Source organism: Triturus cristatus, chromosome 4_1 (genome assembly GCF_964204655.1).
Source record: "Triturus cristatus chromosome 4_1, aTriCri1.1, whole genome shotgun sequence".
NCBI lineage: Eukaryota > Metazoa > Chordata > Amphibia > Caudata > Salamandridae > Triturus > Triturus cristatus.
In genome coordinates, this window is record NC_140585.1 from 159,222,259 (window position 1) to 159,247,218 (window position 24,960).

The 24,960-nt window shown below is 41.0% G+C and overlaps 1 protein-coding gene across 1 annotated transcript in view; it reads right to left on the minus strand.

Moving 5' to 3' along the window:
* The window catches only part of LOC146853767 (olfactory receptor 5AR1-like), a 152,280-nt gene that overhangs the window by 112,508 nt on the left and 14,812 nt on the right, over nucleotides 1-24,960 (minus strand). Inside the window, exon 3 of the mRNA XM_085650881.1 lies at nucleotides 18,636-18,757. Coding sequence (XP_085507007.1) covers nucleotides 18,636-18,757 — 122 coding nt within the window. The remainder of the gene's footprint in view (nucleotides 1-18,635; nucleotides 18,758-24,960) is intronic.

The following is a 24,960-nucleotide window of genomic DNA, read 5'->3' on the forward strand; positions in this document are numbered from 1 at the left end:
TCCAGAAAGAAGAAGAAGAAAAGTGCAGAAGGATGCAAGAGATATGCAGAAAGAACCAACAGAGGTACAGAAAGGGGCCTTGTTGCAAAGACATCCTGTGCCCCCAACTGTTTGTTGACTGGAACTGGTGGTAACTGACTCTGACTAACCAGGCGGGAAGCCAGTGCGATCCTGAAAGACACTTAGAATGCAGTGAAAATACCTACATACCCTTGGGTACACTATGGGTTGGGGTACCCCTGTGATTGGCATGACCTCCCCTGTAAGGCCCTAGTACATAATAGGGCAGGGATATTAAAACTACCTCTAAGTCAGAAGTGAAGAAAGTGGCAAGAGAAGTGCAGAAAGAAGCAACAGAGGTGCAGAAAGAGGCAAGAGAGGTGGAAAAACAGGCAAGAAAGGTGCGGAAAGAGGGAACAGGGGTGATGAAAGAGGCAAGAGGGATACAGAAATTTGCAAGAGAGGTACAGAAAGATGCAAGAGCAGTGCAGAAAGAAGCAAGAGAAGTGCAGAAAGAAGGAACAAAGGTGGAGAAATAGGGAAGAGGGTGCAGAACGAGGCAAGAACAGTGCAGAAAGAACTAACAGAGGTGCAAAAAGAGGCAAAAGTGGTGCAGAAAGAGGTATGATAGGTGCACAACGAGGTAAGAGAGGTACAGAAAGAGGCAGGAGGGGTGCAAAAAAAGGAAGAAAAGTGCAGAAAGAAGCAACAGAGGTTCTGAAAGAGGCTTGAAGGTTGCAGAAAGAGGCAAGAAAAGTGCAGAAAGAAGCAACAGAATTACAGGAAGATGCATGAGTGGTGCAGAGACAGACAACTGAGGAGCAGAAACACGCAAAAGAGGTGTGGAAACAATCAAATGAAGTGCAGAAAGAGGCAAGATAATTGCTGAATGAAGCAACAGAGGTGTAGAAAGAAGCAAGAAGCAGAAAAGAGGTAAGTGAGGTACAGAAGGAAGCAAGAGCAGTGCAAAATCTACCAACAGAGATACAAAAAGAGGCAAGAGGGGTGCAGAAAGATGTAGGAGAGGTACACAAAGAGGCAAGAGATGTACAGAAAGAGGCAAGAGGGGTGCAGAAAAAAAGGAAGAGAAGTGCATAAAGATGCAAGAGAATTGCTGAAAGAACCAACAGAGGAGTAGAAAGAAGCAAGAGAAGTGCAGAAATAGGCAAATGATGTACAGAAAGAAGCAAGAGTAGTGCAGAAAGCAGCAACAGAGGTGCAAAAAGAGGCAAGGGGGTGCAGAAAAAGGTAGGAGAGGTACACAAAGACGCAAGAGAGGTGCAAAAAGAAACAGGAGGGGTGCAGAAAGAAGGAAGAGAAGTGCAGAAAAAAACAATAGAGGTAAAGAAACAGGCAAGAGAGGTGCAGAAACAGGCAGAGAAGGTGCATAAGAGGGAACGAGAGAGAAAAGAGGGGTGCAGAAAGAGGCAAGAGGGGTGCGGAAAGAAGCAAGTGAGGTACAGAAAGAGACAACAGAGGTGCAGAAAGACACAAGGGAGGTGCAGAAACAAGCAATAGAAACAAGCAAGAGAAATGCAGAAAGAGGCAAGAGAATTACTTAAAGAAGCAGCAGAGGTGTGGAAAGGAGAAAGAGAAGTGCAGAAAGAGGCATGTGAGGTGAATAAAGAGGCAAGAGGGGTACATAAAGAGGCAGGAGTGGTGCAAAAAAAGAAGAGAATTGCGGAAAGAAGCAACAGAGGTGCTGAAAGAGGCTTGAAGGGTGCAAAAAAGATAAGAAAAGAACACAAAAAAGCAACAGAGGTACAGAAAGAGGCAAGAGAGGTACAAAAACAGACAGGAAAGGTGCAGAAAGAGGGAACAGGGGTACCAAAAGAGGCAAGAGAGCTGCTGAAAGAGTAAAGAGGGGTGCAGAAAGAGGGAAGAGGAGTGCAGAAAGAAGCAAGTGAGGAGCTGAAAGAAGCAGCAGAGGTGCAGAAAGACACAAGAGAAGTGCAGAAAGAGGCAAGTGAGGTGCAGAAAGAAGAAAGAGCAGTGCAGAATCAACCAACATAAGTGCAAAAAGAGGCAAGAGGGTGCAGAAAGAGGTAGGAGAGGTACACAAAGAGACAAGAGAGGGGCAGAAAGATACAGGAGGGTGCAGAAAGAAGGAAGGAACGTGCACAAAGAGGCAGTAGAATTGCTGAAAGAAGCAACAGAGGTGTAGATAGAAGCAATAGAAGTGCAGAAAGAGGTAAGTGAGATGTGGTAAGAAGCAAGAGCAGTGCAGAGAGAAGCAACAAAGGTGAAAAAGAGGCAAGAAGGGTGCAGAAAAAGGTAGGAGAGGTGAATAAAGAGGCAAGAGAGGTACAGAAGGAGGCAGGAGGGGTGTAGACAGAAGGAAGAGAAGTGCAGAAAGATGCAACAGAGGTACAGAAAGAGGCAAGAGAGGTGCAGAAACAGCCAGGGAAGGTGCAAAAAGAGGGAACAGGGCTGCAGAAAGAGGCAAGAGAGGTGCAGAAAGGGAAAAGAGAGGTGCAGAAAGAGGCAAGTGAGGTACAGAAAGAGGCAGCAGAGGTACAGAAAGACGCAAGGGGTGCAGAAACAAGCAAAAGAAGTATAAAAAGAGGCAAGAGAATTGGTCAAAGAAGCAGCAGAGGTTTGGAAAGAAGCAAGAGAAGTACATAAAGAGGCAAGTAAGGTGCAGAAAGAGGCAAGAGAGGTGCAGATAAAGGCAAGAAGGGTACAGAAATGTGTAAGAGAGTAGCAAATAGAAGCAAGAGCAGTGCTGAAAGAACCAATAGAGGTGCTGAAAGAGACACGAAGGGTGAAAAAAGAAGCAAGAAAAGTACAGAAAGAAGCAACAGAGGTATGGAAAGAGGCATGAGTTGTACTGAATGAGGGAAGAGAGATGTAGAAAGAGGCAAGAGAGTTGCACAAAGAAGGAAGAGGGGTACAAAAAGAGGCAAGAGGGGTGCAAAAGAAGCAAGTGAGGTGCAGAAAGAGGCAAGAGAGGTACAGAAACAGGCAAGAGAAGTGCAGATAGAGGCAAGCGAATTGCAGAAATAAGCGACAGAGGTGTAGAAAGAAGCAAAAGAGGTGCAGAAAGAGACAGGAGGAGAACAGAAAGAGGGAGGAGGAGTGAAGAAAGAGGCACAAGTGTTGTAGAAAGAGGAACAGAGGTACGGAGAGAGGCAAGAGAAGTGCAGAAAAAAGCAACAGAGTTGCAAAAAGGGGGAGGAGTGGTGGAGAAATAGGCAAGAGGGGTACAGAAAGAAGCAAGAGAGGTGCAGAAAGAGGCAAGAAGAGTGTGAAGAAATCAAAACCTTCTCAGGGGCTTCACTGATACACCTGGTCCTTTTAAACCAACAAAGAAGACATATTTTTTATTAACCTCAGAAGAGGGAGAATTGCGTCACACAGTAATCTCAAATCACTGTAGGAGGCATTCCAAGGAGTACAGAGAACAGGGGCCTTATATACCCACACAGGGACTCAAAAGAAGGCAGTACAAGTACACATGAGAAGAGTTACACACATAGATGGTCATACAGAAAATGCAGTCAACAAGTAGGAGGAGTAATAAGTTGCTGACATCAGTTAGAACAACCTGACAGTTCTTTACTAGGAACAGGTGCATTCTACTAGCTAGGCCCTTCTGAGCATGTGCAAGACTCTGGAAGAGGGAAACAGCAAATTGCCAGCACATAGCAAACTAAAATGGCTGCCAAGTACAAAATGGCTTTCAGCTCATGCTAACAGATCCCTGTAATCTTTTAACAAGTGCAGAAAGAGGGAAGAGGAGGGGTGCAGAAAGAGGCCCAAGGGTTGCAGAAAGAAGGGCAGAGGTGCAGGAAGAAGCAAGAGTAGTGTAGAAAGAAGAAACAGAGGTGGAGAAAGAGGAATGAGAGTTGTAAAATGAGGCAAGAGAAGTGCAGTAAGAAGCAACAGAGATGCAGAAAGAGGGAAGAGGGGTTGAGAAATAGGCAAGAGGGAAACGGAGAGAAGCAAGAGAGGTGCAGAAAGAAACAAAAGAAGTGCAGAAACAATGAACAGATGTGCAGAAAGAGGCTAGAGAGGTACAGAAAGAGGGAAGAGGGGTGCAGAAAGAAACAAAAGAAGTGAAGAAAGAAGGAACAGAGGTGCAGAAAGAGGCACGAGAGGTGTAGAAAGAGGGAAGAGGTGTGCAGAAAGAGGCAAGAGGGGTACACAAAGAACCAAGTGAGGTACAGAAAGAGGCAACAGAGGTGCAGAAAGAGGCAAGAGGGGTACATAAAGAAGCAAGTGAGGTACAGAAAGAGGCAACAGAGGTGCAGAAAGAAGCAAGAGAAGTGCAAAAAGAGGCAAGAGTACTGCAGACAAAGGCAAGAGATGTGCAAGAAGAGGCAGCAAAGGTACACAAAGAGGCAAAAGGGGTACATAAAGAGGCAAGAGGGGTGCAGAAAGGAGCAAGAGAAATGCAGAAAGAAGCAACAGAGATGATGAAAGAGGTAAGAGGAGTGCAGAAAGAGGGAAGACGTGTACAGAAAGAGGCACAAGGGGTTGCAAAAAGAAGCAAGAGAAGTGCAGAAAGAAGCAAGAGAAGTGCAGAAAGAAGCAACAAAGATGCAGACCGGAGGAAGTGGGGTGGAGAAAGAGGCAAGAGGGGTGCTGAAAGAAGGAACAGAGGTGCAAAAAGAGGCAGCAGTGGTGCAGAAAAAGGGAACAGGTGTGCAGAAAGAGGCAAGAGGGGTGCAAAAAGAAGGAAGAGGGGTGTACAAAGAGGCATAAGGGGTGCAGAATTAAGCAAGAGAGGTACAGAAAGAAGCAAGAGAGGTACAGAATGAGGGAAGAGGGGTGGAAAAAGAAACAAGAGAGGTGAGAAAGAAGCAGCAGAAATTCAGAAGGAGGCAAGAGAGGCACAGAAAAATGCAAGAGTGACTTCAACACCATTAGTACCAATTTAACACCCACATTTCACAATAAGTAACAAGTGACCATTCTAGGTTTACAAAGGACCTTCCACCATGCTGTAACACTTGTCGCTGAACTTTTGTTAACGCTTGATCCGTTTGAGATAAAAACAAGGCTTTTGTGTTCAAATCTTCAGATTAGGGAGCAGAGGATGACTAATAAGGAAAATGTATAATTGTGCAAACGTTGGTGCAGCCAAACAGTCGCATAATTCCAGTGGCCCTGCTCATACCTCTGAGATCCAGAAGTGCTCCTCAGTAATTCCTTCTATATTTTTGCCTCATTGAGTTCATAGTTTAGCTTCTTTAGAAACGAGGAAGACTAAACCTGAGGTTACCACTCCACAACACAGACTACCATACCACATAATTACTCTCCATAACACATAATCCCACCCCACATGATCCCTATAAATTAAATACCACATACTTTCTATCCACATTTCACTGCACACCTTTCCACATAATTTCACTACACACAACGTACATCCACTCCACTCCAAAAACATTATTAAAAAACATTTCCATTCACATTGCCACTAGCTCTAACTTTCACAAATACAAAACCTATTAAATTGCAAACAGTTGTTTAACTACTAGTCGAGTTTGCAGAGTGGTGGAGAAAGGGTGCTGGGCCTCTGACCAGCGCTCAGGAAATCTGCTGTGTAGGACTTACAGGAGGTACCAGGAGGGCTTCTTGGCCCCAGAGTCTCTCAGGAGTAAATTGAACTTCATCCCCCATTCTGTAATCTGCCAGGAGGTGCGTTTGCAGAGTGGTGGAGAAAAGGGGGCATGGCCTCCGAAGACGTCTAGCAATCCAACTGTGTGGGACTTACTGGAGGTAACAAGAGGGGCAGTTGGCCCCCAAGGACATCCTTAGGGGCCAACTACTCATCCTATTACCTCCAGTAAGTCCCACACAGCAGGATTGCTAAGTTGTCATAGCAAGCCACACCCACTTTCACCACCACAGTGTAAACCCACTTCCTGGCACGCTCTTGGATGGGGATTAAAGTCCCCTTCACTGCTGGGGGTTTTTAGGGGCCAACTAGCCTACTTGATACCTCCAGTACATCCCAGATAGTGGGATTGCTGAAAGCTGGACACAAGCCATGCCCCCTTTCTCCACCACTCTGCAAACGCCCCTCCTGGTGCGTTCTAAGTTAGGGGATTAAGTCCCCTTGAATACTGAGGGTCCCTGGAGGCCAGCTAGCCCACCAGGTAACTCCAGTAAGTCCCACATAGCTGGATTGCTGAGAGTGGTACAAGGCCACACCCCCTTTTTACACCTCTTTGTAAACATGCTTCCTGGCGCACTTCTATTTGGAGGATGAAGTCCACTTTAGTCCTGAGGTCCTCAGGCCACAAGAGGACCTCATCACCTCTTCACCCCACCAGCAGTGCGCTAAGAGGTGCTTTTGCAGAATGGTGTAAAAAGGGACCCCATCCCCCGGGGCATGGCCACAAATATTATTTTTGTTTTTTTAATGGATAGGGGCTGCGTAGCCCCCCTCCTAGGGCATTTATCTGCCCCAGGGTCCCCATCCCTCGGGGATTTGCTTCTTTAAAAAAACTAAATTCTGGAGGGGGGTCTCGTGGCCCCCCTCCCCTGCGCCAGTTCTGGCCCCGGGGACCGCATCCCCTGGCGCATGCACAATTCTTTATTTCGTTTTTCAAGGAAGGGGGGCCACATGGTCCCCCCTCCCAGGCAATTTTTGGCCCAGGTACCCCATCCCTCTGAGGCTTGGCCTCTTGTTGGGGACCACGGGAGGAGCCTCAATGCCTCCGCGGTCAAGGTGGCTCCTCGCCTCCTGAGGGAGCCAGCATTGCTTTTGCACAAGGGGAGCTGCTGACATGCAGCTCCCCTTGTGCAAAAGCAATCTGCTTTGCTTTTTGGAAGCTATGACAAGGGAGGAGCATCGCAAACAGCAATGTCCAGGGGTGGGCACCCAGGGACATTGCAGAAGCCAGGGCCATCAAGGTTTCCAGGAGGAGGGCCGCACGGCCCCCTCCCAGCATTTTTAAAGCCCCAGGGAGGTGGTGGTCCTGGGGGCCCGTGGGTCCATAACAGAACCCCCATGTAAATAATTAGTGCCCCGGGGAGGTGGTGGTCCCTGGGGAAGTGTGGGGGGGCTTGAGCCCCTCTGCACATTAATTTTCAATATAGCCCCGGCGAGGTGGCAGTCTCCGAGGCTTGGGAGTGGCTCTTGAGGCCCCCAAATAATTAAATGCCCCGGGGAGGTGGCAGGCTCCAGGGATTGGAGGGCCCACAAGGCCCCCCCACATAATTAGGAATGCTCTAGGGAGGTGGCATTACCCAGGGCAAAATAATTTTGTCTGGATTCACGCACCCAGCTTGAATTTGGTCAAAATTATAAAAAAATTAATGCTTTCTTTGGCCCTGGGGGTCCTTGTGGGACCCCCTCAGCAGGCCTTGGGGGTCAGGGTGTTTCCATCCTGCCCCCTTTTCTTGTTTTTCACCTTTATCTTTCTGTTTTCTTGTGACTCAGTTGCCGAGTCACAAGATTGCTGCCAACCCTTTCTGGTTTGGAGTGTTGGCAGCCAATCAGAAGTCAGCTTGTGCTCCAGAGGAGTCGCTCTCCTCCGTGCTAAGATATCAATATTTGTATTAGTAGAATTTCTCAGGAACTACTGAACGGATTTACACCATTTAAATAAAAGGTCTCTTTCAGAACCAAGGGCTACCTTTTGGCCAAATTTAGTGTAATTCTGTTCAGCAGTTCAGGCTGTAGCCTGTTCCAATTTTTTCTATGGAAATTAACTTGGGACCCCTCTTTTTCTCAGCTCCCGCTTAATGAATCACCCCAAAGCTTTTAAGACAGGAGCTGACTGTAGCGGGCCATTAGTTTTGAAAAGTTTGCGAAGATTCATCAAATAGCACAAAAGACATTGGCAAAAGAAAAAGCGCTTTTTGAATGGAAACACGGTTCTAACTATAACTATCTACTGGCGACCACCAGTGGGTAATATATATATGTGATCAAGACCAGGTTCCCCGGTCGAAACGCGTCATGCTGCTGTCACATAAGGATTAAAGCACTTTATTTTTTATCACAAAGTGGTCTGTTCCTGATTTATGCGTGACTCGCATGATTTTTGGATTGTGGAGTTCATATATATATATATTCACTTAAAAAACCATAGGTTTCACACATGTTATAGTTAGGTGGATATTTCACTCGTAAAAAACCAATGAAATTCCCCCGTTATAGTTAGTTCAGATAACTATAACTCGCGCGCCCGCAATCCACTGCTCATGACGTCACATATTACATCACTCATGACATGGTCAGTGGCATCACTCATGACATCACTGATGACATCATCCTTGTGATAGAGTGGTGGTCGCGCGAGTTATAGTTATCTGAACTAACTATAACGGGGGAATTTCATTGGTTTTTTACGAATGAAATATCCACCTAACTATAACATGTGTGAAATCTATTGTTTTTTAAGTGAATTTGCAAGGTTTTTTAAATGCTAATTCCTAACTATAACGTGTGTGAAACCTATGGTTTTTTCAGTGAATTTGTACGGTTTTTTAAATGCTAATTTATTTATGTATTGATATTTTTTTATATATTTATTTTACAATAAACTACATATTAAATTATTATTTTTTTTTTCACCGTGCGCGCACAGTGCCCGCACCCCCACGATTTTTATTTTTTTTTAAAATATTTTTTTGGGGGGTTTTTCACCGTGCGCGCCTTCGGGATCCTTCAGGGACCCCCTGACAAAGGCTAGGGGGTCAGGAACTCTCTACCCTGCCCCCTTTTCACGTTCGCCACCTTCCTTTTTTACTCTCGCACTGAAAACAAACAAAATGGCGGCCGACACTTCCTGATTTCGACCGATTCGAACGTTGACTAACATGTAACCACCAATCAGAATTACGCTCGCGCACATTAGGGTGCTCGCACGGTGCGCGCACGGTGCGCGCACCCTGCGCGCGTATAGATATTGATAGGCTTTTAAATGCTATTTTCTCAGGAAATACTGAACAGATTCACACCAGACCTGCAAAAGGCACTTCCTTGACCTTATGGCTACCTCTCTGCCAAATTTCAAGTAATTCTGTTCAGCCGTTCGGGCTGTAGCTGTGTCTAAAGGTCCTATGGAAAAATGCATGGGGAAAACGCGTTTTGGGACCCCCCTTTTTTCTCGGCCCCCGCTTGACGAATCACCCCGAGACTTTCAGGGTAGGAACTGAACGGAGCGCCCCATTAGTTTTGAAAATTTCGCAAGGATTCGTCAACCGGCGCCAAAGTTATTCAAAATAGAATTTTGAGATTTCTTATGGAAACACGGTCCTAACTATAACTATCTACTGGCGACCGCCAGTAGATAATATATATATATATATATATATATATATATATATATATATATATATATATATATATATATATATCCAATTACCACTCAAAGGTGCATTACGGCACCGAATGGAGAGACGGACAACTTCTTCTTGTGCTGATACTGCCAGCCGCAGTACCAATTTATTAGATCATCAGTCTGGTGCAAAATTCGGAAAGACGCGTCTCGGCCCATCCTCCTGCACTGGCTCACATCTGCTGAAACCCTCGGCACTTCGATACTGGTGCAGACCTCAAGACTGAGCCATGCCAATTTTTCATCACACACAAACCTTCCAAGTAGGGAAATTAGGTCGCACTCGCAAAACAAATGATTCCAAAGTTCATTTATTTTCAAATCACTTCAGGATGAAAATCAAACCGACACATTTGGTTCTCTACTGAGAATTTGATCATGGTGGAAATGACGATGTTCACAAGAACCAATAAGAATACTTTTTAGATATCATGTGATAATATTCTGTGCTTGATCCCATCGCAAGGTGTTGTAGGAGTTTTAGTGTTTAAGTGCTGTACAATGTTTTTTTCTCATGTTGTCATAAAATAACAAGTGAGGAAATAAGAATAAAAGGTAAATAAGTAAATACGTAAAATAAAATAAACAAGGGGCATTGGTGCTGTACATTAATATATGCAAAGAGTGAATAGTGACGCTCGAAATTAATTACTTCTTCGCTTTAGACCGAATTGTCTCTTTAGTTCATATGTACAGGGTTCTGTTCTTTTTGGGCAATTTTCCTTTTATATTATATTTGAAAGGTTAGTCTTTCATTTATATCCATAATTCTGCCCTCCAGTTGGCATTGCCATATGATAATTTTTGTCTTTTCTATTACAGTTCCATTTTCACCATCTCTCATCTTTGCATTAAATGCCCTTGAAACGTGTTCATAAAGATGTTCAGTGGTAAGGTTATGTGTTCTTTTGTGTGGAAATCTAAATTTCATTTGAGAACATTTTTGGACATAGAGTTCCTCGCTCTGGTTTAACCTGAATGGACTTAAAGTTCTGAAATTCAAAATTTGTCTTGATTCTCTCTGACTTAGTTTTTTCTCATGATTGCCTCCTCGATCACTCTGTAGAACTGTTTCAATTGCATAGAAATTCAGCAACTTCCAGTTCCCCTTGTGATTAGACTCAATATGCTGCACCACTTCGTTTCCTCGATCCTTATTAATTGTTGCACGGACATGCTCAAGGATTCTCTTTTTAAGCTCACATATTGTGCTCCCTATGTATTTCAGGGAGCATGGACATTCTATAATGTAGACAACATATTTGCTCTTGCATGTTATTAATTATTTTATTTGCCACATTTTGTTGTTGCTATTCTCACTTCTGTGATGTTCCTAGCTATTTGGCAGACTTTACAATTGTGGCATTTTATGAATCCTTTTGTTTTTAGCCATTGAGTCCCTTTGACATTCTTTTTCTGTTGGAAGTGACTGTGGATTAGTTTATGTTTCATATTTTTTGTCCTGCGGAACGTTATGTTGGGATGTGTTCCCATGATTTTTCCTGCTATCGAGTCCAGTTGGAGTATCTTCCAATTTTTCCTTTGTAAGTCTGTAACTTTTTTAGATTTACTCGATTCCACAATCAGTCTTACTGGTTCCATAGTCTTTTGGGTTGCCGCTGGTTTTACTTTTAAAGTTTCCTCCCTCGTCTTTTCATTTGATCTCAACCAGCACTTTCTTATTTGCTTTCCTTGTACCCTCTGTGTTTGAATCTCAGTGATGTTTTCATGCTGTGTTTTTCCCATTCAGTTTCCTCTGAGAAAATCTGTTGAATTCTGAGGAATTCTCCGTACGGTATGTTCTGAATTACTGATGGTTTGTGAAAACTGTCTGCATGTAATGTGGCATTTGTCAATGTTTGTTTGCGATGTAGTGTTGTTTGAATTTTATTATTCACTACATATATTTCAGTGTCCAGGAATACAACTCTATCTTTACTGATGGTATAGGTAAATCTCAAGTTGGCGTCTGTGGAGTTTAAGATTTTAAAATATTCCTGAAACTCTTTTGCTGTTCCATCCCAGACAATTAAAAGGTCGTCGATGAACTGCAGCCACATTACATTCTTGTTCACATACTCATAATTATTTGGGTGCCAGGCTAGCTGTTGTTCCTACCACCCCATTAACAGACATGCATAACTGGGGCTAATGGAAAACCCCATTGTGCATCCTTTAATATGCTTGTAGATCTCCTCACCGAACAAGAAAACATTTTGAGTCAGGCACATATTGATCATGTCAAGACGCATTTGGTTGTGCTGGCTGTATTGCATGTTCTTCTCTTTTAGGAAGAAACCACAAGCTTGCATTCCTATTTTGTTGTCGATGTTTGTATATAGAGATATTACATCCATTGTAATGAGCATATAGGATTTTTGCCAAGATATTTACTGGAGGTGCCGTAGTAGGTCGCTTGTCTTTAATGTAGGAATTTAAGTTTAACACAAATGGCATTAGAAAGAAAATGATATAGTTGACTATGGGCTCAAGTAGTGATCCTTTTGCCAATACAATTGGGCGGCTTGGAGGTTTCTTTTTTTTTTTTTTTTTTATTATTTTTTTTTTCCACGGAGGTTCAGGTGGCAGCAACAATTACATTTGTAAACTTACATTATACAGTACATGTTACAGTTTGAATTTATATATTTGATGTACTTACAAAAAATAACAGATAATACTGAGCTCATCCCCCATCAATGTGCTTTGAATTCATATGTTTAAGGTAATTACAAAAGATAACAAATAACGTTGTACTTATCCCACCTCAAGATAATTTGTGAGAGCACCCCAAATTAACATTCCTATTCGTTTCTTTCTAACCCCCTTCAAAGCATACAAGCTCCATTCAAATTCATACATATTATACAGCTTAGCTCTCCAAAATTCCAATGTCGGAGCCTCTGATGATAACCATTCCGTTGCAATACATAAACCTGCTATATTCATTGCAAGAAACAAAAAATATTTGTGCTCATTTGATATAGAATGGTCTGTTCCCAATAACATAAGTGTAGAGGTGATCTTATAAGGGCATTGCAACACCATTCCCATGAATACTTCGATGCTATTTAAAAAATGCGACAACTTAATACAATAGAAAAAAATATGCGCCATATCAGCATCCGGATCCCCACAGCGAAAACATTTCCCGTCAAATTTATCGCCCCAAGTTGCCATCCGTTTAGGAGTATAATATAACCTAAAAACCGTCTTATAAACTTGGGCTTTTAAATTTGCAGCCAGACATAGTTCCTTAGCGAGGCATAAAGTTTCTTGAATATCCACATGAGGCTCTCCTAACTGATCTTGCCAGTAAAGATTATATTTTAAAATGTCATCCTGTTTGAACTCCATCAAAATCAGATAAAGTGAACCAATCCTTTTTTGGAGGCGAATTCCCTCTATTAATATATTAGATGAAGCCTTGACCTGATTTTTTAAACAAAAGTCTCGGATTTGGAGATACTTAAAAAACAGAGAGTGGAGCAGCTGATATTTGTCTTCTAGTTTTGCATATGTAACAAATGTAGCATTGGCATCATATAAATCACCAATTTTGCATATCCCTTTACTAGATAAGCACTTTGCAGTATTGTCCCAAAAAATAGAAGGGAGTATTTTATCAGCCCCGAAAGGGGTATAATATGTAATTTTACCCAAATTTATCAACTTTCTGACTTTTCTCCATACTTTAAAAGCTGAGATTAATACATTAAAGCGGGTGTGCTTGTAGTAGTTACCCTCTAGCTCCTTTAATAAACATCCTTTTGCATGTTCTCCTAATAACAAAAAAAAAATCGAGGGGGCTTCCGCTTCAACCTCCGGAGGCTCGCCTGTCAACATAAACCTCATTCTTTGTAAAAAACAAACATAATAGTAATTTAAAAAATCAGGTAAACCGCGTCCCCCTCTTTCTTCAGGTAACGTCAGCCATTTCATAGCTTGTCGAGTTTTACCCGGTGTCCCAAAAAATTTCCCACACAAAAAAGTTGCTGTATATATTTAAATGGAAATTCCAGTGGGACGCTCCAAAATAAATATAAAATCTTAGCCAGAATATTCATCTTGATAATATTCCCTCTTCCTATTATGGATAATTGCAGTCGACTCCATCACTCTAGTAGTTGTTTAACTTGAGATATAATCTCTTTCCAATTACTGTCAACTATCTCTTGCATTTGAGTTTTAATTATAATGCCTAAATATGTAACTTCATTTGTTACCCGATAATCATTAAATTGAATGTTCTTTGTACATAAGATTTGAGTTTTTGCTGAATTTAATTTGTATCCTGACATGGATCCAAAATCTCTAGCTAATAGTTCGATTTCCCCTATTGCTTCTCCTGGATCAGTTGTTGTTATTGCGATATCGTCCGCGTATGCGAAGACTGAATATGGAATACCTTTAACTAAAAAAGGCTTAATATAAGGTGAATTTTGTAAACTAATAATAAAAGGATTAATAAATAAAGCAAAAAGCAAAGGGGAGCAAGGGCACCCTTGCCGTGTCCCTCTCGTGATATTAATCTTTTCAGATTTTTAACCCATTGCAGCAATTCTAGCATTAGGTGTCTTATATAAGACCTGAATCATAGTTAAAAGGACATTACCAAAACCCATCCTTCTCATCACTTCCCATAAGTATACCCATTCCACGCGATCGAAGGCCTTCTCCGCATCAAGCAATATCAATGCTAGATCCTTCTTTTCTGCCTCTGCTATATCAAATAAAGTTATAACTCTATTAATATGTGTAACAGTACCTCTTTTTGGGATAAAGCCATGTTGATTTAATGTAACAAGTGGTGTTATAACCTTAGATAAATGATTAACAATCATTTTAGAATAAAGCTTGCTATCGCAATTGAGCAAAGATATTGGACGGTAAGATCCTGGTAAATCCGGGGGTTGCCCTTTCTTACTGAATACAACTATTGAAGCATCCTTCTATGTGGTTGGAGCGGTTCCCCTTTGTGCCATCCTAAAAGTTTCTAACATAACCTGTTTCAAAGGTTCAAAAAAACATTTATAAACTTCTCCAGGAATAAGATCCGGTCCGGCTGCCTTACCATTCGGTATACTTCTGACCGCAGCTTCTAGTTCTTCCATGGAGAAAGGACTATCCAAAAATTCAGATTCACAATTATTAAATTGCTTAAACATACCCTCTTCCCATGTCTGATCTAATGTAGAGTTCGGCTGTCGAGTATATAATTTCGTATAAAATTGATGAAATATATCTAATATTTCCCTTGGGTCTTCATGAATCACTCCATGTTGATCCTGCAATTTAGGGATCAAGCGAGAGGTCGTCTTCATTTTCAATCTTAGAGCTAGGGAGCGACCTATAGATTCTACATATTCATAAGTGTAGTGTCGGTTTACTAAATATTTTTGAGCAATCTCCTCAGCCCATATCCGAATTATATTCGCTCTACATTGTGCAATTTTGGCCTCAACTTTAGATATTTCCGGTAAATTATCCTTTTTCCCAATTTCTTTAATCAGCTCTTCTTCAGCAACCCTTAAATTATGATATAGCTCCCCCATTTGAGAACGCACTTTTTTTTGATGAAACAAACCGAAACTCAGGGCCTCCCCTCTAAAACAGGCCTTGAATGTGTCCCATACATTTTCAATGCTGGCCGTATCAAGATTAATCTTGAAAAATTCTGTTACCCATTCAATCATATATGTTCTATAATATTCATCAAGACAAAGCTTCCTGTCAAATAAAAAGCTCCTTAAACATCCTTTCTCTTTTAAGATGGGACACTCAATTAAAATTGGGGAGTGATACGGCTTGGAGGTTTCAATGTATTTTTATGGATCTTTGGCAGGTAATACGTTTTTGCTGTGATTGGATGTTACGTTGTAAGGTATTTCCTTTCCTCATCATCAATGAGATTTTGTGAGAGCCACTTCATCATTTTCTTATCTTAGATATTTTTGAAAGTCATTGTTGGGCTGTTTTACATTCTCCGATAGTACTCAGTGTTTTTAATTGTAGATGAGCTTCTGTTTCATAATCTGTTTTATTCTAGATGACAATATTACCGCCTTTGTCAGCCATTATTATGATGATATTTTAGTCCTGTGTCAAATTCTTTAAGGCAGTTCTTTCTTGTTTTGTCAGATTGTCTCGATATTTAGTTATTTCGAGTTTATAGAGGTCTTAGATTACTGCTTCCTGAAATGTATTGATCTTGTTCCCTGGTGTTAATTGTGGATAGAAATGTGAGGTGGGTTTCTTGCCACTCAAGCCCACTCCCATTTGAGGTTATGCCATTTCCACAGTAATGCTGTCCTGTTCGTTTTCTACATCCAAGTTGATCATAGTTAATAAGGCATTTGTGTCTGTCGTTGTTAGGCTTGACTCAGGTATTTTGGATCCTGTCCTTTTTACATGGTCACTCATTTCCTTATTTTCCAGGAAGATTTTGGCTAGTTTTATTTTTCCTATGTACTTGTAGATGTCTATTCTAGTTTGAGCCATATCCATTTGTTGTGTCGGACAAAGGTTAATACCACATTTCAACAGTGATATTTCAAAGGAGGTAGAGCCAACATCCTGATTCCATCCAACTGTAGAATTTAAAGCACACAGCTGGGAAATATACGAGGACCATTCTACATCTGAAATCGAAATGGGCTTTGCTTTATCTCCCTCATTGCAAAATTTTGCTATCAGCGCTCAATATTTCCTAGTGTCACCGGTTTGAGCGATCTCTCGAAGTTTAACCCAGTATGAGTCTTCGACTCTTCTGCGTTCTGATACCATTTTTCTTTTCTGTACCTGTTTTAGTCTATTGATTTCCCTTTGCCTTGGTATTGAGGACAGCCTAAATTGTTCTCTGATTAAGGCATTAATTTCCTGATTTTGTTTTTTGATATCCCATGATTTAGCCACTGGCGATGCAGAACTGGTAACTTGCTTCATACTTCCGCACGATCTCAATACAGCAAGGATTATCTCAAACCTAGCAATAGGGGATTCTTGAGTGCAAAAGGCTACATTTTCAAAATCTCTCTTAAAACTTGGGAACAAATTAGTTGACCAAAAAGTGTGCCTATTACTGCGATTATATGAAACCTGTTAGAACTGGGGGTCTCTAGTTGGCAGAGGTAGGTACCTTTGACCAAAGAAGTGACCCTTGCTTGTAAGTCAGGGAAAGGGGATTACACCACTGGATAACCCCTGCTCACCCCCTTGGTAGCTTGGCACGAGCAGACAGGCTTATCTCAGAGGCAGTGTGTTAAGCATTTGTGAACACATACAGTAATACAGTGAAAACACTACAGATGGACACCGCACGGGTTTTATAAAAGTAAGTATTCTTTATATAGACCTAACACAAGAGCACAAATGACAAAAATCCACAATACTGTACTCAAAATTGACTTAACGATGGTAGAAGTAACTTAGTTCAAGTTGCTGGTAAAAGCAACACAGTTCTCACAAAAGTACCTGGATGATAAACAAAAGGCTCACAGCATTGGAGATGCGTCGGCTCCTTGCTTCGCACCTCAATGCTTGCGCAGAGTAGGGGATATGTCTTGATCCTTGCCGGAGAGGAGGTGATGCGTAGATTCTCGTGCTGCAGCCCGGTTGCGATGCAGCAAGCTGGCGCCTCGATGCAATGTGACAATCTGGTGTGATGCGATAAGATGGCGCCCTTAATGCGACGATGTTGAGACGATGCGGGCCTGCCCTGGCAGACTTGCGGCAACTCTGTGTTCTGGAGTCGCGACAGGCCCTGCGACACGCTTCTCCGATTATGTGACAGGGACCCTCACGGTTGCGACGCGCTTCTCCGGTGATGCGACAGCAGACAGCTGCGAAGAAGACATGTTTCTGGGAGAAGCGGCGGCGGCACGCTTCTCCGCGGATGTGATGACTACAGCTGCGGCGGCGACATACTTCTTCTTGCTGCATCGCGCTTCCAGCTCCCAGCAACACGCAGACTTCTGCAGATAGAATTCCGAGCAAGGAAATTCAGAAGGGAGCTGGTGGTGAAGTCTGTTGTCCCTGAGACTTCAGCAGGAGGTAAGCACAAGTTCAAGCCCTTGGAGAAATATTCTGCAAGATGATGAAGTACACACAAATGTTCCTTCTCCTCTACTTGGCACTGAAGACACCACTGTGAGCCAACCCAGCAACGCAGCACACTGGCAGGGGGGCAGTCCACTCCTACAGCTTCTTTTGGTTCTTCTCCTTGGCAGAGGTTTCTTGTTGTTGTTCCAGAAGTGATCTAAAATCTTGGGGTCTGGGACCCCATATTTATACTACTTTTCTCTTTGTTCTCTGAAGGCAGAGAGGACTTTGCCTAGTCCAAACCAGATATGGTCAGTCCTATAGCACTTTGTTTACTTGACTCCTTCTTTCCTTTCACAGTGCAGGGCAGAGACATCAGTCGCACCACTGAAAGTGGAGCCAGTATTGTGGAGGGAAGGCACAGCCCTATCCAGGTCCCAGGTGCAACTCCTCACACCCATCTCCATGCAGATCTTCCTATTCAGCCCTGTGCCGACTCACCCTCTCTCCTGGAATCCCCCAGCCCCTGTCACTCACAGAACCAGACACACAATACACAACCTAGCAGAAGCAGGCCTGGACAGTTAAGTAAGAAAATGCCTACTTTCTAAAAGTTGTATTTTCAAACACAGAATGTTAAAACCAACTTCACTAAAATATGTATTTTATCATTCTGAGTTCAGGCATACTAAACTCGAATTTCTACCATGTTCCCTGAGTCAGTTAGGATGATAAGATGTAATAATCAAACTGCCCATTCTGACCTATGGGGAACAGTTAGCCTTGCAAAAGAGAAAAACAAAAATGGCTGTAATACACTATTAGGACATGCCACACACACCATGGCATGTCCTACCTTATACTTACAATGCACCCTGTCCTTGGGCCTACCATAGAGGTGTCTGATATGAAGATAAGGGAAGGTTTAGGGACTGGCAAGTGGGTGCACTTGGTCAGTCAGCATGGCAGTAGCAGACTGCACATAGGCTCTGCAATGGCAGACCTGAGACACACTTTAGAAGCTGCTTCTGTGGTTGGCACAACCAATGCTGCAAGCCCACCAGCAGCATTTGATTTACAAGCCCTGGGCACACATGGTGCACTGTACTAGGGTCTGACAAGTAAATCAAATAACCCAATCATGGAGTCACTAATCAATACATAAATTTAACATAGGGAGCACTTGCACTGTGGCACTGAATGGCAGTGGCACAGTGACCAAAGCATCTAAACCAGCAAAACATATCAAAAACAGAGGAGGCAATCAGAAAAAATATAAGGGAGACTCACGTCAATGGTATCAGGTCAAACAAAAGCTCTTCGTCCATATGATTCCAGAGTTCAGTTTTCACAATTTCCTTGTCAACATTAACAGCCAAAATTGTGTGATCACTCATGCTTGTTGAAAGTACCTTAAATTGTGTACATACACCAAAAATTTGGTAAAGTAACACCATGTAATCAATTAATGAATGACCATGTGGGCCCGGTAAGTATAGGAGGCTGGGGAATCCTCTGAGAATCTGCCATTTAGCATTACTAGGTCAAACATTCTCAGATTATGCAAAAGTGACAGGTCTCATTTATCGGATCTTAAATGATCGGGTAGTAAAGAATCAGGAATAGACCATACTTCCTCCAACTCAAGATTTGAAAAAGACATGACAGAACCATTGGAAATGTTTGCATTAAAATCACCCACCATCATAATCCGCAAGCATTTTTCAGTGCTACTTATCCTTTGCACATTGGTACAGATGGAATCAACCAGTGAGTTTGATGCTCTCCCTGGGGGAATGTACACGTTTATCAGAAAAATGGAAACAGCTTGCCCTGATTTATCTTCATCCATCCTCAATGTCACTCCCATACAACACTTTGAGGGATGAGTGTAAAGTACAGGATCCCACCTTATAGTACAGCTACGTAAAATAGCTAAACCACCGCTGGCACGCCTGTTTACAGAAAATTTAGCTGCACAACAGTATACAAAATAAATCTCAAAGTGAAAATCCCCACAATTCCAGGTTTCCTGGAGGCAAATTATTTTAGGATCATATTCTAATAAAGATTAAGCTTACAAATCGTTTTTCCTACGCCCGCTAGATTCCAGCATAGAATTCTTCCCAATTGGCTACCTCTGCAACAAGGGCAGTTTTGTAGTTTATTTTGAGCCATTTAGGGTACCGGCTACCCAGTTCCACTGGGCCATCCCATCCTCCCTGATGGGACTACTGGGCCTTTGAACTTGGGGACCTATAATGTTAATTTCTCTGATTCCTAGGCTTCTCCCTACTGATATTTTAATGTGTTTAGGATTTAAAGGGTTTATAACGCCCATAGGAGTAGGGAACCCGCTACCTGGCACCTGATGGGTCTCCCCTGAAGATTCAAATGGGACAAGCCAAGGACTCACACAAGAGAGCACGTCTATTCCTCTTTTCCTAAAGGAATCTACATTGGTCAGTACTAGCATTGAAACTATCCTTGACGTAAATGTGAATCTAGTGTTTGGTGCATCACTCCTCGGGTCTAAATAAACCAACTCAAGGTCTTTGCTTGTTACCAGTCGCAAGTCCTCTATTTCTGATAACAACTGAAAAAGGGTGCTTCTATTCAGTGACATTGAGTCAGTATCGAACAGGGAGACAAAAAGCAAGGTTTTGTTAGCTTGCCCGATACCCAGCCCTAAGTGCCCTATGTGCCTCTTACCCATTGGCCCCAAAACCGATCCCCTCTCTGATCTAACCCTATTACTACTACAAACTGTGATTAAGGGTATTGAATGCAAAGATGAGAGATGGTGAAAATGGAACTCCTGGAGGTCAGGATTATGGATATAAATGAAAGACTAACCTTTGAATTATAATATAAAAGGAAAACTGCTTAAAAAGAACAGGACCGTGTACGTATGAACTAAAGAGACAATTAGGTCTAAAGTGATGAAGCAATTAATTTTGAACATCACTATTCACTCTCTGCATATATTAATGTACAGCACCAATGCCCTTTGTTTATTTTACTTTATGAATTTACTTATTTACCCTTTATTCTTATTTCCTCACTTGTTATTTTATCATAACATGAAAAAAAAACATTGTACAGCAATTAAACACTACAACTCCCACAATACCTTGCAATGGGATCAAGCACAAAATAGTATCACATGATATCTAATAAGTATTCTTATTGGTTCTTGTGAACATCGGAATTTCCACCGAGATCAAGTTCTCAGTAGAGAACGAAATGCATCGGTTTGGTTTTCATCCTGAAGAGATTTGAAAATAAATTAACTTTGGAATTGTTCCTTTTGCCTAATTTCCCTGCTTTGAAGGGTTGTGTGTGATGATATATATATATATATATATATATATATATATATATATATATATATATATGTATATATACATATATATATTCACTGAAAAAACCATAGGTTTCACACACGTTATAGTTAGGAATTAGCATTTAAAAAACCTTAGAAATTCAATGAAAAAACCAAAGATTTCACACATGTTATAGTTAGCTGGACATTTCACTCGTAAAAAACCAATGAAATGTCCCCGTTATAGTTAGTTCAGCTAACTATAACTCGCGCGCCCGCAATGCACTACTGATGACGTCACATATTACATCACTCATGACATGGTCACTGACATCACTGATGACATCACTGATGACATCTCAAATGACATCACTGATGACATCACTGATGACATCATCCAGTGAATGTGTGTTTTTCTGAAAATTAAATAGGTTTTATATAAGTATATCTCAAGCTCGATGGAAGATTAAATGGGTATATAAGTGTCTAAATGGATGATTTTTTTTGGAAAAATGTATTGTGTAACTGATTGTTAAAATGTATCATAGTGAATACATGGCTTAGTGAGTAATGTTTAAATATGTAAATATCTGTATCAGTCTCTCACTTTGTGTATAAGTGGCTGCATGGGTTGGTGAGTAGCTACATGGGTGTCAATATAGGTTATTAGTTGGTTTTTTGAGTATCAGTCTGAGTGTCTGCATGGTTCGGTGGGGGGTATTACGTAGTGCATAGGTGCATGAATGAGTGACTCACTGTATGTGTTGAAGACAGCATGTGTGCAGGACTGTATGGGTGGATGAGTATGTGTAAAGGTGTGTTAGTGAGTGAAAGACTGTCTCAATAGTGTCTCCATGAGTAACTACATATGTTTTTAACTAGTATATGTGACTATTGGTGTATATAAGTGAGTATATGTGAGAGTGAGAGATTGAAAGAGTTCCTGTATGAATAAGTATGTGTTTCTATAAGTGATTGTTTAAAAGACTAAGTATGTGTAAGTTTCTGTAGAAGTAGGTGTGGTGGTGTGTGTATAACTGTATATGCAAGTAAATGGATGTTTGATTCTTTATTAGCATGAGTGACTATGTGTGTGAGTAACTCTATGGATGAGTGGCGTTGTGTAACAGGATGTATAGGTGTATGAATACATATGATGAGTGAGTACATGTATGAGTGACTGTAGATGACTGTTGGTGAATGAGTGGATGTGTATGTGGTTCTTAGAATTACTGAATAGGTTGTTGTAACTGATATTGATATGTTCATTATTTCGAACATTTTAGTTTCTTTTTTTGAATGTGTGTATTAAAGGTTATATTAGGGGAAGAAGAGGTCTGCTACTCTTTCACAAGGATGATGTCATCAGTGATGTCATCAGTGATGTCATTTGAGATGTCATCAGTGATGTCATGAGTGATGTCAGTGACCATGTCATGAGTGATGTAATATGTGACGTCATCAGTAGTGCATTGCGGGCGCGCGAGTTATAGTTAGCTGAACTAACTATAACGGGGAAATTTCATTGGTTTTTTACGAGTGAAATGTCCAGCTAACTATAACATGTGTGAAACCTTTGGTTTTTTCATTGAATTTCTAAGGTTTTTTAAATGCTAATTCCTAACTATAACGTGTGTGAAACCTATGGTTTTTTCAGTGAATTTGCAAGGTTTTTTAAATGCTAATCCCTAACTATAACATGTTTGAAACCTATGGTTTTTTCAGTGAATTTGCAAGGTTTTTAAAATGCTAATTTCTAACTATAACGTGTGTGATACCCATGGTTTTTTCAGTGAATTTGTACGGTTTTTTAAATGCAAATTTTTTTTTGTCATTTTTTGTAAGCCTTTGTATAAAATAATATATGTACTATATCCTGCATTATGGAAAGGTTTTTTTTTTTTATGCATTTTTTTCCGTGCGCGTACGGTAAGCTGACGGTACGCGCTTCGTACGTCATAAGTACAGTGCGCGTACGTGATACGTGCGTGACGTACGCGAACACCCGGAAGCAACGTCGCGGGTACACAGGGGCGTGTAATGCGCATGCGTGATACGCAATACGTGCGTGACGTACGCGTACACCCGGAAGCAACGTCGCGGTTACGCAGGGGCGTGTAATGCGCATGCGCGACTGTGACGTACGCGCTGCGTAAGCGCACCGTAAGCGTCACGTGCGCGCACGGCAGGTCATGTGACTTACAAAGAACACTTTTTATTGGTTGAAATTACTTTCACTTCCAGAAACTTCCCACACCACACCCATTCCCCTCATTACTGCTTGAAAGAACACTTTTCATTGGTTGAAACTACTTTCAGTTCCAGATTCTTCCCACACCACACCCATTCCCCTCATTTCTGCTTGTGATTCTCTAGGAGCAGGAGCTGGATTGACATTGGGATACAATGGCAGAACAGCAGACCTCTTCTGAGAGTGAGGCTAGCAGCACCACCATGATCCAGAGAAGGAGGAAACAAAAGACTTCTTTTGTATGGGAGTATTTCACTTTTCCAGAGGGGGAGAAAAAGGTGAATGCTCAATTGGTCACTTGCATACTTTGTGGTCGTGTTTTATCAAGAGGAAATCCAAGGAAGAAATATTCCTTTGGAAATCACTCTATGAAGAGACACCTCCAGGACAGACACCCAAGGACCTTTGCTCGACATACTGGAGAAAACTCTTCAGTAAGTCACCAGAGCCCAGCCTCAGATGCTCAGCCGAGTACATCATCGGCAGCTCAGCTGAGCCCTTCCTCTGATGTTGGAGCATCACCTTCTTCTTTTCCTGTGGACATCAACCCTCGATTTGGGAGGGTTGAAATGAGGTGTACAAAATGTGGTGGTCTTATTGTTTTTGGGGAGATCAGTCTTCCCCTTATTAACAATAAGATAGACCAGCATGTTTGTAGACGCTCATAATACTCCCATTCTTTCTTTCCTCCATCCCTGTATGAACCCAACGGCTCTTATAAGAGCCAACCTTACCTCTCAACTTTTTTTTATTTTTTCTTTGAAACTTTTTTTTTTTTTTTACCGTACGCGCACGGTAAGCGTATTTTTATTTTTTTTTATTTTTTTTAAAAACACTAAAAATCAATTACCACATCTCAAGATCCTTGAGAAATTAATAACTATTTTTTATAAATCTTTTTGAGATAAAGTGGAAGAAAGAGACCTTCTAATTTCTCACTTACCTGTCCCACCCAACAATTTAATTTATAATTAAAATGTAATTGTATTTACTTGAAAAAAATGGTCGGTTTTTTTTTGAAAATTTTCTTTCACAATCTGAAAAAAAAGAAAAAAGTATTAATATTAAATAAATCAATATATAACACAGTACACGTATTTACATATTTTTCCCATAAAATTTTTTGCCTTTTTTTTGCTGTTTTCAGAATATATTGCATTTCACTATAAATTGTGAAAGCAATTGCATTCATCATTTTACAGCGGGCAAAAAAAAAAATAACAATCTCAAAGATTGTATAAAAAAAGCCCAGAATCTCTTTTAACTTAAACATAACTTTAAAGAAATGCATAATATTCTTAAAAAATATCAACTAATATCAATACTTTTTTCTTTAAAATACCGTTTGTCATTTTTGTTTCAGAAATATTATCACAAAAATATATCTCAAATAACTCCACAATACATCTGGTTCCATTTCCTTTAGGCCAAATAGTAATTTAAAAATTCTTTTTTGATTAAATTTCCAATGGTAATCCAATAAAATTCTAAAGTTTAAATTGTACAGATCCCACCGATTCTCTGTAACATTTTGGTTTCCGAAAGATTAATTAATAATTAAATAAGTCCACAATACAATTGTTTACTTTTCCGCATGGCCAAATAGTAATTTTAAAAATCTTTTTTGAATAAATTTCCAATGGCAATCCAATAACATTCCAAAATTTAAATTGTGCAGATGTTACCGATTTTGTCTAAATTTTTGGTTTTCCAAAGTTTCAATAAAAATTTAAAAAGTCCACATTACAATTGGTTACCTTTCCATTAGGCCAAATGATAATTTGAAAAATCATTTTGTTTGAAAATTCCAATGGTAATCCAATAAAATGGTAAAATTGTTTTGTCCAGATGTTGCCAAATCTCTCTAAAATTTAGGTTTCAGGAAGATTAGATAGGAATTTGCTAAATCAAAAGGCAAACGTTGCTTAAAAATCAATTGGGAATCATTACACAGTGTCCAGCCTTTTTCACATTTAAGATAAACTGTGTAATGACCAGAAGTTACAGTAGGTCCATCATGGAAAATTATTGCAACTGTT